This window comes from Bos mutus, chromosome 18 (genome assembly GCF_027580195.1).
Source record: "Bos mutus isolate GX-2022 chromosome 18, NWIPB_WYAK_1.1, whole genome shotgun sequence".
In the NCBI taxonomy this organism is placed as follows: domain Eukaryota; kingdom Metazoa; phylum Chordata; class Mammalia; order Artiodactyla; family Bovidae; genus Bos; species Bos mutus.
This window is the reverse complement of record NC_091634.1, coordinates 46,829,949-46,850,296: the sequence shown is the minus strand read 5'-3', so window position 1 is coordinate 46,850,296 and position 20,348 is coordinate 46,829,949. Positions and strand designations below refer to the sequence as shown.

The following is a 20,348-nucleotide window of genomic DNA, read 5'->3' as shown; positions in this document are numbered from 1 at the left end:
CTGTAAAAGGCACCTAGAAGAGTTCTTTGTTCAAAAAAAAAGTTTTGGGAAAGTGGAATTATGAAGTTGCTTGAAAAGTGGCAGAAGGTAGTGGAACAAAAAGGTGAATATGCTGTTCAATAAGTTCTTGGTAAAAACGGAAATGTGTTTTTACTTAAAAACTGAAGGAACTTGGCCAGCCCAATAGGAAAGACCTGAAAATATGTCACTTATAATACTACAATGCATGTATGTGTGTGCTCAGTTGCTAAGTTGTGTCCGACTCTTTGCTACCCCATGGACTGTAGCCTGCCAGGCTCCTTTGTCTAAGGGATTTTCCAGGCAAGAATATTGGAGTGGGTTGCCATTTCCTACTCCAGGAGATCTTCCCGACTCCGGGATTGAACCTGAATCTCCTTTGTCTCCTGAATTAGAAAGTAGATTATCACTGTGCCTGGGAAGCACCTGGGAAGCCCCAATCCTATGATAGGCATCTTTTTATATCTGTAATTGATCTGAAGATACTTAAATTATTTTCAGATATAGAGAATTAATATGACTAGGTCAGAGAGACACGGAGACTTTCAAAGACAAAAACAATCTTACCAAAGTCGGCAAATGCTGACTGTCCCACCACCATCATATTTTGAGGTTTTTCAAGAACAGTACTGAGAGAGAAATTTCCATCCTGTTAGAGGCAGAAAGTTATGGATTAGATCATTTTTCAAATGTGAAACAAAGCATTTTAAAATTTTACTACTGTATTTTACTATTATTTTTAAAACTTTTTATTTTGTATTGGAGTATAGCTGATTGACAATGTTGTGATAGCTTCAGGTGGACAGCAAAAGGACGCTGCCATTCATATACGTCCATTCTCTCCCAAACTCCCCTCCCATCCAGGCTGCCATACGACATTGAGCAGAGTTCCCTAAGCTATACAGTAGGTCCTCTGAAACAAAGTATTTTAATGAAAGCAGGGAAATAAACAACTTAAGACTTCTGTACTCCAAAAAATTATCCCACTTCTCTGTTCCATTTTTATCATAAGATGAAAGAAACTGCTGTGAATTGAAGATGCGCATCTGGAGATGTGCTTTCCATGTTGTCAGTTCAGGTATGATCTCTCTCTCTCTCTTTACTCTCTGTCACTAAGTCGGGTCTGACTCTTTATGACCTTATAGACTGTAACCCACCAGGCCCCTTTGTCCATGGGATTTCCCAGGCAAGCATACTGGAGTGGGTTGCCTTTTCATTCTCTGGGGGACATTCCTGACCCAGGGATTGAACCCGCATCTCCTACTTGGCATGTGAATTCTTCACCAATGAGCCTCTGTGAAACCGTCAGGTATGATGTGTGTGTGCTGTGTGCTAAGTCACTTTAGTTGTGTCTGACTCTTTGAGACCCAGAGCCCGCTAAGCTCCTCTGTCCATAGGATTTTCCAGGCAAGGATACTGGAGTGGGTTGCCATTTCCTTCTCCAGGGGATCTCTTATGTTTCCTGAATTGGAAGGTAGGTTCTTTACCACTAGCACCACTTGGGAAGCACTCTTTCCTAAATCATCATCATAATTTCAGACAGAATGAGTGTCTCCTACTTTCAAGTACCATGGAAGGTTTTGGGAATATAAGTGAAAGTCGCTCAGTCATGTCCGACTCTTTGCAACCCCATGGACTATTCAGTCCATGAAATTCTCCAGGCCAGAATACTGGCGTGGGTAGCCTTTCCCTTCTCCAGGGTATCTTCCTAACCCAGGGATCAAACCCTAGTCTCCTGGATTGCAGGTGGATTCTTTATCAGCTGAGCCACAAGGGAAGTCCAAAGAAGTATATAAAATAGTTTCTACCCGAAAGAGCTGACAGTCCAGTTGGAAGATAAAATATAAGTCAGACTTATAAGTGGTAGGAGTAAGTAGGAAAGATACTATATTTTACAGATTTCAAGAAAGAAGATTTTGCTAGGGGTTAATTAGGTAAAGATATTCAAATTAGATGAGAATTACATTCATCTTTAATGGTGCATTCATTACCAACACTATCAGAAAGGGAGCAAAGGAGTACAATAGCTGATGTGTCCAAACCAGAGGTGGCTAAGCTAAACAAAAAAGGAGAACTCATCAGAGATCTTTTGCTTCAGGTCCTCTTACCAAAACAGACCGTCTGGCTTACAAAAATATTCTTTAAATTATTGTCTTTCCTTTCTATAATTTTATATTAGAACATAAGAAAAATAAACCAAAACACTGCATTTGGGTTTTGAGCTCTTGGTTTTAAAGCTCTTCTCCCACCACTGATTTCTCTTTTAACTATTTGATGTGTTAACCCTGATTCTTACATGCTTCATATAGAAAACTATGGATTTAAAAATATTTTAAAAATTTAAAATATTTTTCCCCTTTGTTCCTCTAAAGATACTGCAGATCTGTAAGTTATTTCTGAAGAAATCATCTCCAAATTTTCAGAGACAGGCAATGCTACCCAGAAAGCTTAAGACTAAATGCCTGAGGAACATGAGTAAGTAACATTTGTCTTGTGACAGGCAGTCTACCAGCCATTTTAACTCTTCATCATTCACAGGCAGAAACATGTTTCTCCTACCATTATTAAAGTATCTGATACATTTTTAAAAGATTTTTCTATGGAAATCTTATATATGTAAGTGTCTTAAAACTTAGGATACCCCTCTAGTCTTGCCGAGTACCTGATGTTATACTAAAGATGCATCAAAGTCGCCAAATTTATGAATGAAGTGTCAAATGAATTTGCATTCTAGAAAGATTGCAGCATCAGGTACAACGAAGACACAATTCTTCTTGAATGAATGGAAAAACCACTCTAAAAATACATCAGCCGCATATTACATAAAGCTGAATATCAACCTATTCTACTGGCTCAAGTGAATAAATTACTCCTGTGAAGTTCTGTTAAACATAATAAAATATATTTAGAAATGTTTCCAGATGCAGGGATATTTTGGAAATACAGGCAAATTCTGGTTAAGATCACTGCAATAAGCTAAGTATTGTAATAAACCAAGGCACAAGAATATTCTGGTTTCCTAGTGGATGTAAAAGTTATACTACAATGTACTCTATTAAGTGTGCAATAGCATTATGCCTAAAAAATGTACATACTTTGATTAAAAAATATTTTACTGTTAAAAAAAATACTAACCATCATCGCAAGCCTTTAGCAAGTTGTAGTAATAGCAACATCAAAGAACAATAGTACAAATTAAATACTATGGGAAAAGTTTGAAATATTGTGAGAATTACCAAAATGTGACATAGAAGACATGAAGTGACCAAATGCTATCAGAAAAAACGGTGCTGATATACTTGACACAGGGCTGCCAGATTTCCAATTTATGGAAAACAAAAAAAGTACTACCTGTGAAGTGTAATAAAGTGAAACACAATAAAATAAGGTATGCTTGCACACATGGTAGATTTGGTGGACAGAGTGCCTGAAGAGCTATGGACATAAGTTTATACAAACTCCTGTAAGTTTGTACAGGAGGCAGTGACTGAAACCACCCCCCACAAAAAGAAACGCAAGAAGCCAAAGTGGTTGCCTGATGAAGTTTTACAAATAGCTGAGCAAAGAAAAGAAGTGAAAGGCAAGAGAGACAGAAAGATATACCCAACTGAATGCAGAAGTCCAGAGAATAACAAGGAGAGATAAGAGAGCCTTCTTAAGTGAACAATGCAAAGAAATAGAGGAAAACAACAGAATGGGAAAGACTAGCAATCTCTTCAAGAAAATTGGAAACATCAAGGGAACATTTCACACAAGGATGAGCATGATAAGGGACTGAAATGGCAAGGACCTAATGGAAGCAGAAGAGTCTAAGGAAAGGTGACAAGAATACACAGAAGAATAATACAAAACAGGTCTTAACGACCTGGATAACTACAATGATGTGGTCACTCACCTAGAGCTGGATATTCTGGAGGGTGAAGTCAATGCTTAGCAAGCATTACTATGAACAAAGCTAGTGGAGGTGATAGAATTCCAGCCATTTAAACCCTAATAGATGATGTTGTTAAAGTGCTGCACTCAAATATGTCAGCAAACTTGGAAAACTCAGCAGTGGTCAAAGGATTGGAAAAAGTCAATTTTCATTCCAATCCCAAAGAAGAGTAATATCAAAGGATGCTTAAACTATTGTACAACTGCACCTATTTTATGTGATAGCAAAGTTATGCTCAAAATAATTCAAGCTAAGATTCAAGGGTAGGTGAATGGAGAGCTTTTAGACGTACAAGCTGGGTTTTGAAGAGGAAAGGAACCAGAGATCAAATTACCAACATTCCTTGAATCATGAAAAGCAAGGGAATTCCAGGAAAACATCTATTTCTGCTTCACTTACTACATGAAAGCCTTTGACTGTGTGCATCACAACAAACTGTGGAAAATTCTTAAAAGACTAGAGTACCAGACCACCTTACCTGTCTCCTGAGAAACCTGTATGCAGATGAACAAGCAATAGTCAGAATCAGATATGGAACAATGGACTGGTTCAAAATTCGGAAAGAAGTAAGACAGGTTGTATATTGTCACCTTGTTTATTTAACTTCTATGCAGGTATTTTTATAATGTCAGTGCTGTGCTTCTGAGCTGCAAATACTTTTTCATGGGCTGCTATTTCAGACTCATCTACTACACTGTGTCCTGTTCTGTACTGTGCTGTTCTTACTGGCCTTCACTGTAGTCCTTCAATTCAAAACTGGGTCAACTCACTGCCACAATTATGTCCTTTGCCTATTCTTTCACCTAATTGGTTTCTGGAATGTCTGTGCAATGATTTAAAGGGCCAAGTTTTAGAAACAAGACTTCCTAGTTCAAAGTCTAGCTTCACTGTTTCTAGTTTTGAGGTCTGAGCAAGCTAGTTCTAATGTAAGCATCTGTTTCAGTTCAGTTCAGTTGCTCAGTCGTGTCCAACTATTTGCGACCCCGTGAATCGCAGCACGCCAGGCCTCCCTGTCCATCACCAACTCCCAGAGTTTACCCAAACTCATGTCCATTGAGACGGTGATGCCATGCAGCCATCTCATCCTCTGTCGTCCCCTTCTCCTCCTGCCTCCAATCCCTCCCAGCATCAGAGTCTTTTCCAATGAGTCAACTCTTCGCATGAGGTGGCCAAAGTACTGGAGTTTCAGCTTTAGCATCATTCCTTCCAAAGAATACCCAGGACTGATCTCCTTTAGAATGGACTGGTTGGATCTCCTTGCAGTCCAAGGGACTCTCAAGAGTCTTCTCTAACACCACAGTTCAAAAGCATCAATGATTCGGCGCTCAGCCTTCTTTACAGTCCAACTTTCACATCCATACATGACCACTGAAAAAACCATAGCTTTGACTAGAAGGACTTTGTTGGCAAAGTAATCTCTCTGCTTTTGAATATGCTATCTAGGTTTTTAATTTCATGGCTGCAATCACCATCTGCAGTGATTTTGGAGCCCCCCAAAAATAAAGTCTGACACTGTTTCCACTGTTTCCCCATCTATTTGCCATGAAGTGATGGGACCAGATGCCATGAGCTTCGTTTTCTGAATGTTGAGCTTTAAGCCAACTTTTTCACTCTCCTCTTTCACTTCCATCAAGAGGCTTTTTAGTTCCTCTTCACTTTCTGCCATAAGGGTGGTGTCATCTGCATATCTGAGGTTATTGATATTTACTTCCGGCAATCTTGATTCCAGTTTGTGCTTCCTCCAGCCCAGCGTTTCTCATGATGTACTCTGCATAGAAGTTAAATAAGCAGGGTGACAATATACAGCCTAGACGTACTCCTTTTCCTATTTGGAACCAGTCTGTTGTTCATGTCCAGTTCTAACTTTTGCTTCCTGACCTGCATATAGGTTTCTCAAGAGGCAGGTCAGGTGGTCTGGTATTCCCATCTCTTAAAGAATTTTCCAAAGTTTACTGTGATCCACACAGTCAAAGGCTTTGGCATAGTCAATAAAGCAGAAATAGATGTTTTTCTGGAACTCTCTTATTTTTTCGATGATCCGGTGGATGTTGGCAATTTGATCTCTGGTTCCTCTGTCTTTTCTAAAACCAGCTTAAACATCTGGAAGTTCACAGTTCACGTATTGCTAAAGCCCAGCTTGGAGAATTTTGAGCCTTACTTTACTAGTGTGTGAGGTGAGTGCAATTGTGCGGTAGTTTGAGCATTCTTTGGCATTGCCTTTCTTTCAGATTGGAATGAAAACTGACCTTTCCCAGTCCTGTGGCCACTGCTGAGCTTCCCAAATTTGCTGGCATATTGAGTGCAGCACTTCCCAGCATCATCTTCCAGGATTTGAAATAGCTCAACTGGAATACCATCACCTCCACTAGCTTTGTTTGTAGTGATGCTTTCTAAGGCCCACTTGACTTCACATTCCAGGATGTCTGGCTCTAAATGAGTGATCACACCATTGTGATTACCTTGGTGGTGAAGATCTTTTCTGTACAGTTCTTCTGTGTATTCTTGCCACTTCTTAATATCTTCTGCTTCTGTTAGGTCCATACCATTTCTGTCCTTTATCAAGCCCATCTTTGCATGAAATATTCCCTTGGTATCTCTAATTTTCTTGAAGAGATCTCTAGTCTTTCCCATTCTGTTGTTTTTCTCTATTTCTTTGCATTGATCGCTGAGGAAGGCTTTCTTATCTCTCCTTGCTATTCTTTGGAACTCTGCATTCAGATGCTTATATCTTTGTTTTTCTCCTTTGCTTTTTGCTTCTCTTCTTTTCACAGCTATTTGTAAGGCTTCCCCAGACAGCCATTTTGCTTTTTTGCATTTCTTTTCCATGGGGATGGTCTTGATCCCTGTCTCCTGTACAATGTCGCGAACCTCCGTCCATAGTTCATCAGGCACTCTGTCTATCGGAGATAGTCCCTTAAATCTATTTGATTTAGGTTATAGTTGAATGGTCTAGTGGTTTTCCCTACTTTCTTCAATTTAAGTCTGAATTTGGCAATAAGGATTTCATGATCTGAGCCACAGTCAGCTCCCAATCTTGTTTTGCTGACTGTATAGAGCTTCTCCATCTTTCCTGCAAAGAATATAATCAATCTTATTTTGGTGTTGACCATCTGGTGATGTCCATGTGTAGAGTCTTCTCTTGTGTTGTTGGAAGAGGGTGTTTGCTATGACCAATGTGTTCTCTTGGCAAAATTCTATTAGCCTTTGCCCTGCTTCATTCTGTATTCCAAGGCCAAATTTGCCTGTTACCCAAGGTGTTTCTTGACTTTCTACTTTTGCATTCCTGTCCCCTATAATGAAAAGGACATCTTTTTTGGGTGTTTTAAAAGGTCTTGTAGGTCTTCATAGAATCGTTCAACCTTAGCTTTTTCAGTGTTACTGGTTGAGGCATAGACTTGGGATTACTGTGATATTCAATGGTTTGCCCATGTCCAAGGTAAGAGTAACCCAGATAAGAAGGTAGGTGTTGCAAGAGGCATCAGAGGGCAGACACACAAACCATAATCACAGAAAACTAGTCAATCTAATCACACGGACCACAGCCTTGTCTAACTCAGTGAAACTAAGCCATGTTGTGTGGGGCCACCCAAGATGGGCAGGTTATGGTGGAGAGGTCTGACAGAATGTGGTCCACTGGAGAAGGGAATGGCAAACCACTTCAGTATTCTTGCCTTGAGAACCTCACGAACAGTATGAAAAGGCAAAATGATAGGATACTGAAAGAGGAACTCCCCAGGTTGGTAGATGCCCAATATGCTACTGGAGATCAGTGGAGAAATAACTCCAGAAAGAATGAAGGGATGGAGCCAAAGCAAAAACAATACCCAGTTGTGGATGTGACTGGTGATAGAAGCAAGGTCCGATGCTGTAAAGAGCAATATTGCATAGGAACCTGGAATGTCAGGAATGCCATGAATCAAGGCAAATTGGCAGTGGTCAAACAAGAGATGGCAAGAGTGAACGTCGACATTCTAGGAATCATCGAACTAAAATGGACTTGAATGGGTGAATTTAACTCAGATGATCATTGTATCTACTACTGTGGGCAGGAATCCCTTAGAAGAAATGGAGTAGCCATCATGGTCAACAAAAGAGTCTGAAATGCAGTACTTGGACGCAATCTCAAAAACGACAGAATGATTTCTGTTCGTTTCCAAGCATCTGTTTACTTTTATATAAAATGAACTTTTACAAAGTTTTTGTGAAGATGAGTAAAATAATGCATATAAAGTGCTTACTAGTTCAGCATATGCACAAATATGTACTTAGTCAACATTAACAATTATTGACTAGGAATGCTAGTAGTAATACTATTATATCTGCTATCCATCACTGAAGCAGCTAAACACACTGCCACTGACAGGAGAGTTGACATTTTCTGCTTGAATTCCAATCACAGGTGCTATGTTGTAATAAGTATCCTTTCATGGATGACCACCTATGCTTTGGCCTGCAGGTTTTAATATTTAGTATTTAGACTGCCATATTTATAATGTTAAAAATGATCACGAAGCAACATATGATGACTATCATTGTATCTACATCTTTATTCATAAAGCAATGGTTCTTGACTTGAGGTGTATTTATTCTCCAGAGGACACTGGGCAACGTATGGAGATATTTTGACTGTTTCAAGTGGGAGGTGGCTTCTAGAATCTAAGGGAACAGAGGCCAGGGATACTGGTAAACAAGTTAAAGGACAGATCTCCACAATAAAGAATCATCTGGCCTATGGCCAGTAGATGCTCAACATCATTAATTATTAGGGAAATACAAATCAAAACTATGATGAGGGACCACCTCACACCAATCAGAATGGCCATCATTAAAGTCTACAATAAAATTCTGGAGAGGGCGTGGAGAAAAGGGAACCCACCTACACTGCTGGTGGGATGTAAATTGGTAGAGCCACTGGAAAACAGTATGGAAGTTCCTCAGAAAACAGAGCTCCAGATGATCCAGCAATCCCACTCTTGGGCATATACCCAGACAAAACTATAACTTAAAAAGATATAGGCACTCCTATGTTCATAACAATTCTTGTAACAATAAAATGATTGTTGTAAGTTTTGTAAGAATTGTCATAAGTGTAAGTTTTGTAAAATGGGAGGATCATTTTTAATTAGTGACTGGACAATTTGCAGTAAGATTAATTGACCGAAAAGCCCTAAAAACATATAAAACAGTATTAGCTAGTAGAGGAATATGAGCTGCAGCAAATCTTTTTAGTCAGCTGTGGTGTGCACAGCCCCACGGTAGATGCTGTGGGAGATCAGAAACTAACGGAAGATGAGGAGGAGGGCGAAGATCTGAGTGTAGGCAACTCTGACTGATGTGATGAGATGTACTAACCCCATGTTACAAGGAGTTAAAAAACAGAGCAGTTGCTTCCATTTGGTCCACTCAGGATCATCAGGGAGGGCTTTAAGGAAGACGTGGTATTTGAAATGGCTAATGCAGATGAGCAGGATTTTAGTGGCTGAAAGAAAAGGAAGAGTAGGGAAAGGATATGCACAGGAAATAGAGGACACAGAGTAGAAAGTGGCTGATTTGGGCCAGAATATGGATTAGAAGAATAGCTTTACACAAGATCAGCAAAGGCCTTGACTCCTAAACTAAGTAGTTTGATCTTTTAAAGATTTATTGAGAAGCTTAAGTCCTAAAGGTTTTAGGACTGAGAGTGAGATAAATAGAGCTTTCATTGTTGCAATTACTCTGGATACTGTGTATCAGATGGAAAATCTGGAGGTGGGGAAATAAGTAGAGTTTACTATATCCCGGGAAACAGATGAATGATTAAAGGAGTGGAATGCTAGGGACAGATAAGGGATAGATATGAGAACACAGAATGCCTACCAACACAAAGGTAATAGAAAACACAAAGGAAGGTCTAATTGGGAGCAGGAAAAGAAATTATTTTAGATAAGAGTTATATCAAGAAAATGATTAGAAATGTAGGACTAGAAATCAAGGAAGAGAACAGAGATGTATCATGAACGGAAAGAGTTAAGAGAAGAATGGCAAATCAAAACCCATGAATAAACACCCACCACCCTTTACGTTAGAAATTTTCAGTCTTGGCCCTTTTAGGCTGGATGATTTTTCTTCTTCCTTTTTTTTTTTAAAATTAAAGTAGAATTGATATACAGTATTGTGCCAATCTCTGCTGTATAGCAAAGTGACTCCATTATATACAGATATACATTCTTTTTTTAATATTCTTTACATTTTGGTTTATCCCAGGAGATTAGACAGAGCTATATAAAGTAGGACTTTGTTGTTTATCCACTCTGAATGTAATAGTTTGCATTTAACAACTCCAAATTTCCAGTCCTCCCCTTTAGCAACCACACTCTGTCAGATCTCTATGTCTGTGAGTCTACTTCTGATTTATAGGTAAATTCATTTGTGCCGCATTTTAGATTCCACATATAAGTGATATCATGTATGTCTATCAGACTTACTTCACTTAGTAAAGAATCTCCAGTTGCTGCAAATAGCAGTATTTCATTCTTTTTTATGTCTGAGTAAGATTCCATTATATATATACACAAACACACATACACACCCTCCCCCCCATCTTCTTTAACCATTCATCTGTCAATGGACATTTAGGTTTTTCCCATGTTTTGGCAATTGTGAGTTATGTATGAACTTTGTTATGGTTCATAGCTAGAAGAATTATTATGGTTATTGCTACCAAATGGAAGCAACTGCTCTGTTTCTTAACTCTTTGTAACATGGGGTTAGTACATCTCATCACATCAGTCAGAGTCGCCTACACTCAGATCTTCGCCCTCGTCCTCGTCTTCGGTTAGTTTCTGATCTCCCAGAGCATCTACCGTGGCTGTGCACACCACAGCTGACTAAAAAGATCTGCTGCAGCTCATATTCCTCTACTAGCTAATATGACTTTATATGTTTTGAAGGCTTTTTGGTCAACGAATGTGTTACTGCAACTTCTCCAGTCACTAATTAAAAAATGATTCTCCCATTTTACAAAACTTAATCTGAACTAGTTAATTTTGAGTCTACATTCTCCTTAATTTGTACTAATGAGTTTTATATTACTGATAACACAAATACCATGTGGATCCAGCTATTTTACCACAAGAAGAATCCTTAGTCTCTACTGGCAAATAGACAATTTATTAATTTTGTTTAAAAAAAAAATAACAAAGGGAAAAAAGATCCCCTCTCCAAAATCTAGTCTCTTCATGATTTTTCTCCAGTGAAAGTTGCTTCATTTTATTACCTTTAAATCAGCCTAGGCTGAGAGGAAATAAAATACTTAAAAGTAGTCCCTGATTATATAAATATATATTTTTTAATAATGAGGCTTTTCTCTCCCAGATGGATATTAATAATCCATCAAAATGACTGATTTTCTCACTTTCTAAAACCTCAAGATTCACTTGATTTCAAGGTCACCTAAAAATGAATATCCCCTACTAGTGGAAGATTTCATATACAGTAACCATTAAGAATATAACCACCATATATCTATCATCAGAAAAACAAATTCAACTATATTTTTAAAAGATGTACATTAAACAAAGATAAATCTTTCCAGTGTAGAAGTCTTTCTTCTTTCTCCTTGCCTCATTAAAAGAGAAAGAAAGATCAGATTGCTTAGTTGGGGTGTAGTTAGTAATATTCAAAAGCCCTAATTTTATCTAAACAAAGCTCTTTCCCTCTTCCTAGTTTCCTCCTATGAAGAAATCTGAGTTATGACTCTGCTATAAGAGATGGCAAATAATGAATCTTCTTCCATGGGCTTGTGCTTTACATTTTTTAAGATCTATTTATTGTTCATGAGTACTTTAACAAAAATCTCTTAAAATGCAATGGGTTTAATCTGGATTGAATAAGAGACAATCTAGAGTAAATAGCTGGGAAATCAAGTGATCTCAAACTAAAATTCGCCAAGTGTCTACTGTGTGCCAGGTACTTTACAAACACTGTTTCATTTTAATCTTCACAGTCTATGAAGCAGACATTCTACTTCTGTTTCCCACATGAGAAAAGTGAGGTTTAATACTTGACCATTATTTCATGAATGTCACTCAGTTGGCCAGTTTGGCCTGTCCTCAAATCCTATCCTCTATTTTGTACCCATAATTGAATTTTAAAACTTGGGGTAGTCTATTCTGCATTAATTCATCTTTCATATAATCTACCTCAAGCTAAAAATAAAATAAAACCATGACACCAGTTTGGGAATATTCTACTTGCAATTCAAAAAATTACTGGGGAAGGTTCGTTAATCCTGGTCAACTTGGCAATAAATTTAGTGACTGTTGTTCTTATTTTTTTTTTAATAGAAGCCTGAAGGCAAAGAGGAAAAATAAGTCTTTTAAAAGGGGTTTTCCTCAACAAACCATCATGCTGACAAATTAAATGACAGGCACCTCTCTCACCAGCTGACAGCCTAGCAGGGTCCCTGTTAACATGCGCATTAGGGCAGACTGATTGGTTTAATTGGCAGTCATGCTTAAAAACCTGCAGAGGAATTGATGCTGAATGAATCATTTCCTTCAGCAATATTCAGCAGTTTGAATGCAGCAATGCAACCAAAAGCTCTTAAAACTGTTCTATTTATTGTTGAGATCAATCGACCAAGTGATTACTTTCATTTTATTTTCTAAAACTGTGTGCTTTTCATTGAAAGCCATCATTTAAAAATGCTTAAAAGAAAAGATTTCTTACCAAATTTTCCCATATCTCAAACTGGAAGGTACTAGAAGCAGACAATGTCGTGAGGAATAAATCTAGGAGGAAAATAACAGAATTGTAAGCTTTGTTACTGATGTGTACATTTAAACCGGAAGAAATACAATACATAAAACAGTAATAATACAGTTGTATTTAAACATATTTTAAATTTTATATATATACACATATTTATGTATATCAAATGATGCTTATTGACAGTTTATAAGATCTAGATCTAAGCAACATCAATGATGGGTGATGTGACTCCTTGCAAGTTCAACAAGGAAGGCTATCAGTATTTTTTTTTTTTTTTTTTTTAAGCACATGGCATGTAGGATCTCATTTCCCTGGCCAGGGATGGAATCTGTGCTCCCTGCAGTGGAATTGTGGAGTCTTAACTGCTGGACACCAGCAAAGTCTGTAAACTTTATTTTAACATGCTTGATCCATCAAAGAAAATAAAGCAGATGACCCTGTATTAATACAATTAAAGAAAATGCATTTAAAGGGAGCATTTAGTACTAGTCATTCAAAGGCGTTCTTTACTTTTTTTTTCTTTCATAATTCTAGTTCATTTTATTACAGCAATGTTTTTACAAGTACCATTAAAATCTCAGATAGGTCTCTTAAGCTAAAAAAATATTTTTCTATAATGATAATTGATAGTTCCACAGCTAGTCCCACTTTTCCTAATGGATATGTCATCCTAAGCAAAGAAAACAAGACAATTAAAGACCACCTGCATATTCTTTCTGGTAGATTGAAAGTGGTAACAATCATAGAATGAAACAACAAAAATATGTTTTAGGGATCAGTGCTACCCTACACTGGAGAAGGCAATGGCATCCCACTCCAGTACTCTTGCCTGGAAAATCCATGGACAGAGGAGCCTGGTAGGCTGCAGTCCACGGGGTCGCTAGGAGTCGGGAACGACTGAGCGACTTCACTTTCACTTTTCACTTTCATGCATTGGAGAAGGAAATGGCAACCCACTCCAGTGTTCTTGCCTGGAGAATCCCAGGGACGGGGAAGACTGGTAGGCTGCCGTCTCTGGGATCGTACAGAGTCGGACACGACTGAAGTGACTTAGCAGCAGCAGCAGCTACCCTACACAATGATGCAATTAAATGCATCTTTTTAAACATTTTATATTTTTTAATTAATTTATCTTTTTGAAGGCTAATTGCTTTACAGAATTTCGCTGTTTACTGTCAAATCTCAACATGAATCAGCCATAGGTATACATATATCCCCTCTCTTTTGAACCTCCTTCCCATCTCCCTCCCCATCCCACTCCTCTAGATTGATACAGACCTGAAGTTTCCTGAGCCATACAGCAAATTCTTGCTGCTATCTGTTTTACATATGGTAATGCAAGTTTCCATGTTACTCTTGCCATACATCTCACCCTCTCCTCCCCTCTTCCCATGTCCATAAGTCTATTCTCTGTTTCTCCACTGTTGCCCTGTAAATAAATTCTTCAGTATTATTTTTCTAGATTCCATATGTATGTGTTAGAATACGATATTTATCCTTCTCTTTCTGACCTACTACACTCTGTATAATAGGTTCTAGGTTCATCCACCTCATTAGAACTGACTCAAATGGCGTTCCTTTTTATGGCCGAGTAATATTCCATTGTACCATTACTTCTTTATCCATTCATCTGTCGATGGACATCTAGGCTGCTTCGATGTTCTAGGTATTGTAAATACTGCTGCAATGAACAATGGGATACATGAGTCTCTTTCAATTTCAATTTCCTCAAGGTATAATGCCTAGGAGTGGGATTGCTGGGTCATATGGTGGTTTTATTCCTAGTTTTTAAAGGAATCTCCATACCATCTTCCATAGTGGCTATATCAATTTACATTCCCACCAAAAGTGCAAGAGCATTCCCTTTTCTCCATAACCTCTCCAACATTTACTGTATATAGACTTTTTGATGATGGCCATTCTGACAGGTGTGAGGTTTGATTTGCATTTCTCTAATGAGTGATGTTGAGCATCTTTTCATGTGCTTGTTAGCCATCTGTATGTCTTCTTTGGAGAAATGTCTGTTTAGGTCTTCTTCCCACCTTTTGATTGGGCTGTTTGTTTTTCTGGCATTGAGTTGTATGAACTGCTTGTATATTTTGGAAATTAATACTTTGCCAGTTGTTTCATTTGCTATTATTTCTTCCCATTCTAAGGGTTGTCTTTTCACCTTGCTGTGTAAACGCTTTTAAGTTTGATCAGGTCCCACTTGTTTCCTTTTGTTTTTTATTTCTGTTACTCTAGGAGGTGGGTCATAGAGGATCTTGCTGAGATTTATGTCATTGAGTGTTCTACCTATGTTTTCCTCTAAGAACTTTATAGTTTCTGGTCATACATTTAGGTCTTTAATCCATTTTGAGTTTATCTTTGTGTATAGTGTTAGGAAGTGTTCCAGTTTCATTCTTTTACACGTAGCTGTCCAGGTTTCCCAGCACCATTTATTGAAGAGGCTGAATTTGCCGCATTGTATACTCTTGACTCCTTTGTCTAAATAAGGTACCCATAGGTGCATGAGTTTATTTCAGGGATTTCTATCTTGTTCTACTGGTCAATATTTCTGTTTTTGTGCCAGTACCATACTGTCTTGATGACTGTAGCTTTGTAGTATAATCTGAACTCAGGAAGGTTGATTCTTCAAGCTCCATTTTTCTTTCTCAAGACTGCTTTGGCCATTTGGGGTCTTTTGTGTTTCGATATGAATTGTGAAAGTTTTGGTTCTAGTACTGTGAAAAATGTGATTGGTAATTTGATAGGGATCACACTACTTTGCCAACAAAGGTTCGTCTAGTCAAGGCTATGGTTTTCCAGTGGACATGTATGGATGTGAGAGTTGGACTGTGAAGAAGGCTGAGCGCTGAAGAATTGATGCTTTTGAACTGTGGTGTTGGAAAAGACTCTTGAGAGTCCCTTGGACTGCAAGGAGATCCAACCACTCCATTCTGAAGGAGATCAGCCCTGGGATTTCTTTGGAGGGAATGATGCTAAAGCTGAAATTCCAGTACTTTGGCCACCTCATGCGAAGAGTTGACTCATTGGAAAAGACTGATGCTGGGAGGGATTGGGGGCAGGAGGAGAAGGGGACAACAGAGGATGAGATGGCTGGATGGCATCATGACTCGATGGACGTGAGTCTGGGTGAACTCCAGGAGTTGGTGATGGACAGGGAGGCCTGGCGTGCTGTGATTCATGGGGTCACAAAGGTCACAAAGAGTCAGACATGACTGAGCGACTGAACTGAACTGAACTGAACACTGAATCTGTAGATTGCATTTGGTAGTACAGTCATTTTCAAAATATTGATTCTTCCTACCCAGGAACATGGAATATCTCTCCAACTATTTATGTTTTCTTTGATTTGTTTCCTTCAGTTCAGTTCAGTCGCTCAGTCGTGTCCCACCCTTTGCAACCCATGAATAGCAGCATGCCAGGCCTTCCTGTCCATCACCAACTGCCGGAGTTCACCGAAACTCACGTGCATCGAGTCAGTGATGCCATCCAGCCATCTCATCCTTTGTCGACCCCTTTTCTTCCTGCCCCCCATCCCTCTCAGCATCAGGGTCTTTTCCAATGAGTCAACTCTTTGCATCAGGTGGCCAAAATATTGGAGTTTCAGCCTCAGCATCAGTCCTTCCAATGAACACCCAGGGCTGGTCCCCTTTAGAATGGACTGGTTGGATCTCCTTGCAGTCCAAGGGACTTGCAAGAGTCTTGTACAGTACCACAGTTCTAAAGCATCAATTCTTCCGCACTCAGCCTTCTTCATAGCCCAACTCTCACATCCATACATGACCACTGGAAAAACCATAGCCTTGACTAGACGGACCTTTGTTGGCAAAGTAATGTCTCTGCTTTTCAATATGCTATCCAGGTTAGTCATAACTTTCCTTCCAAGGAGTGTCTTTTAATTTCATGGCTGCAGTCACCATCTGTAGTGATTTTGGAGCCCAAGAAAATAAAGTCTGATACTGTTTCCACTGTTTCCCCATCTACTCCCCATGAAGTGATGGGACCAGATGCCATGAGCTTCATTTCCTGAATGTTGAGCTTTAAGCCAACTTTTTCATTCTCCTCTTTCACTTTCATCAAGAGGCTTTTGAGTTCCTCTTCACTTTCTGCCATAAGGGTGGTGTCACCTGCATATCTGAAGTTATTGATATTTCTTCCCACAATCTTGATTCCAGCTTGTGCTTCTTCCAGCCCAGTGTTTCTCATGATGTACTCTGCATAGAAGTTAAATAAGCAGGGTGACTGTATACAGACTTGACGTACTCCTTTTCCTATTTGGAACCAGTCTGTTGTTTCACGTCCAGTTCTAACTTTTGCTTCCTGACCTGCATATAGGTTTCTCAAGAGGCAGGTCAGGTGGTCTGGTATTCCCATCTCTTTCAGAATTTTCCACAGTTTATTGTGATCCACACAGTCAAAGGCTTTGGCATAGTCAATAAAGCAGACATAGATGTTTTTCTTGAACTCTGGCTTTTTCAATGATCCAGCATAGCTCTTCTCTAAATATCTGAAAGAATTCTCCTGTAAAGTCATGTGGTCCTGGGCTTTTGTTTTTTGGGAGATTTTGGATCACAGCTTCAATTTCAGTGCTTGTAATTGTTTATAATTTCTATTTATTCCTGGTTCAGGCTTGGAAGATTGAACTTTTCTAAGAATCTGTCCATTTCTTCCAAGTTATCTATTTCATTGCCGTATAGTTGTTCATAATAGTCTCTTATAATCCTTTGTATTTCTGAATTATCTGTTGTAATCTCTCCTTTTTTATTTCTAATTTTGATTTGATTTTTGTCTTTTTTTTTTCTTCATGAGTCTGGCTAAAGGTTTGTCAATTTTGTTTATCTTCTCAAAGAACCAGCTTTTAGTTTTATTAATCTTTACTAATCTTTCTTCCATTCCTTTTGCATTTATTTCTGCTCAGATCTTTATGATTTCTTTCCTTCGACTAATTTTGGGGCTTTTCTGTTCTTCTTTATCCAGTTGTTTTAGCTGTAAATTTAGGTTGTCTATTCGATGTTTTTCTTGTTTCTTGAGGTAGGAATGTATTGCTATCTTTCCTCTCAGGAATGCTTTTGCTCCATCCCATAGGTTTTGAGTTGTCGTATTTCCATTGTCATTTCTTTCTAGAGATTTTTTGACTTTCCTTTTGATTTCTTCAGTAACCTGTTGGTTATTTAGAAATGTGTTGTTTAATCTTCATGTGTTTGTGTTTCTTACAGTTTTTTTTCTTGTAATTGATATCTAGTCTCATATCACTGTGGTCAGAGAAGATGACTGAAATGATTTCAACTTTCTTAAATTTAGTGAGGTTTAATTTGTGACCCAAGATTTGGTCTATCCTGGAGAATATTCCATGTGCATTTGAGAAGAAGGTGTATTCTTCTGCATTTGGATGGAATGTCCTGAATATATCAATGAGGTCCAGCTCATCTAATGTATCATTTAAGACTTGTGTTTACTTATTAATTTTCTGTTTTGATGATCTGTCCATTGGTGAGAGTGGGGTGTTGAAGTCTCCTACTATTATTGCAGTACTGTCAATTTCCCCTTTTAGGTCTGTTAGCGTCTGTCTTATGTATTGAGGTGCTCCTATGTTGGGCGTATAGACATTTACAATTGTTCTGTCTCCCTCTTGGATTGATCCCTTGATCATTATGTAGTGTAATGATCTTATCATTTTATCTTATCTCTTGTAATCTTCTTTATTTTAAGGTCTATTTTGTCTGATATGAGGATTGCTACTCCAGCTTTCTTTTGCTTCCCATTTGCATGGAGTATATTTTTCCATCCTCTCACTTTCAGTCTATATGTGTCTTGAGGTCTGAGGTAGGTTTCTTGTAAACAGCATATAAATGGGTCTTGTTTTTGTAGCCATTCAGCAAGTCTGTGTCTTTTGGTTGAAGCATTTAATCCATTTACATTTAAAGTAATTATTGATTACTTGTGATTTTCTTAATTGTTTGGGGTTGCTTTTGTAGATCTTTTTTCTTCTGTTGTATTTCTTAACTATATAAGTCCCTTTAACATTTGTTGTAAAGCTGGTTTGGTGGTACTGAATTCTCTTAACTTTTGCTTGTCTGAAAAGCTTTTTATTTCTCCATCAATTCTGAATGAGATTCTTGCTGAGTACATTCATCTTGGTTGTAGATTTTTCCCTTTCAGTATTTTAAATATATCCTGCCATTCCCTTCTGGCCTGCAGAGTTTCTGTTGAAAGATCAACTGTTAAGTGCATGGGATTTCCCTTGTATGTTATTTGTTGCTTCTCCATCGCTGCTTTTAATATTCTTACTTTGTGTTTAGTCTTTGTTAGTTTGATTAGTATGTGTCTGGGTATGTTTCTCCTTGGGTTTATACTGTATGGGACTCTTCGTGCCTCTTGGTCTTGCTTGACTATTTCCTTTTCCATGTTGGGGAAATTTTCAACTATAATCTCTTCAAAAATTTTCTCATACCCTTTCTCTCTTTTTCTTCTGGGACCCCTATAATTTCAATGTTGGTGCATCTGATATTGTCCCAGAAGTCTCTGAGACTGTCCTCAGCTCTTTTCATTCTTTTTACTTTATTTTGCTCTTCAGAAGTTATTTCCACCATTTTATCTTCCAGCTCACTGATTCATTCTTCTGGTTCAGATAGTCTGCTATTGAGTCCTTCTAGAGTATTTTTAATTTTAGTAACTGTGTTGTCTCTGCATGTTTATTCTTTAATTCTTCTAGGTCTTTGTTAATTGATTCTTGCATTTTCTCCATTTTGCTTTCAAGGTTTTTCATCATCTTTACTATCATTATTCTGAATTCTTTTTTGCCTATTTGCTCTTGATTTATTTGGACTTCTGTGTTTCTAGTTTGTTCCTTCATGTGTGTAGTATTTCTCTGCTATTTTATTACATATATTTTAAACTTATTGTGTTTGAGGTCTAATTTTCCCAGGCTTCAAGGTTGAATTCTTTCTTCCTTTTGGTTTCTGCCCCCTAAAGCTGGTGCAGTGGTTTGTGTAAGCTTCCTCTAGGGTGAGATCTGTGCTGAGTTTTTGTTTGTTTTTCCTCTGATGGGCAAGGCTGAGTGATGTGGTAATCCTGTCTGCTGATATTGGATTTGTATTTTTGTTTGTTGTTCAGATGCACAGGGTGCTACTGGTGGGTGGGTGATGCTGGTTCTTGTATTCACATGGTTTCCTTTGTGTGAGTTCTCACTATGTGATACTCCCTAGGGTTAGTTCTCTGGTAGTCTAGGGTCTTGTAGTCAGTGCTACCATTCCAAAGGCTCAGTGCTTGATCTCTGGTTGGGAACAAAGATTCCACAAGTGGTTTGTTATGGCATTAAGTGAGATTAAAACAAATATCCAAAAATGAGAAACCAAAGATGAACCACAGACAAATGGCAGTTAGAAAATCAGGCAAATTAGAATTAAAATAATGGAATATACACATATACACCCAAGAGCAAAGTCAACACAGTCCAACAAAAATATAGTAGGTTGACCCAGTGAACAAAGGAAATAAAAAATTATATTTACCAGTTAAAAACAAAACTAACTAAAGCACAAATTGGAAAACAAAACTAAAGCAAGGTGCCAAGTGGGGAATAAAGCAGTGCAAACAAAACTAACAAATACATTGAGAGGAAAGGAAAGAATAGATACGC

At 38.2% G+C, this 20,348-nt stretch overlaps 1 protein-coding gene across 1 annotated transcript in view; it reads right to left on the bottom strand.

Annotated features, from left to right (window-relative positions):
- The window catches only part of ITFG1 (integrin alpha FG-GAP repeat containing 1), a 308,679-nt gene that overhangs the window by 220,153 nt on the left and 68,178 nt on the right, over window positions 1-20,348 (bottom strand). The window contains exons 7-8 of the mRNA XM_070388473.1: window positions 12,662-12,723; window positions 586-667 (exon numbers count right to left, since the gene is read on the bottom strand). Coding sequence (XP_070244574.1) covers window positions 586-667; window positions 12,662-12,723 — 144 coding nt within the window. The remainder of the gene's footprint in view (window positions 1-585; window positions 668-12,661; window positions 12,724-20,348) is intronic.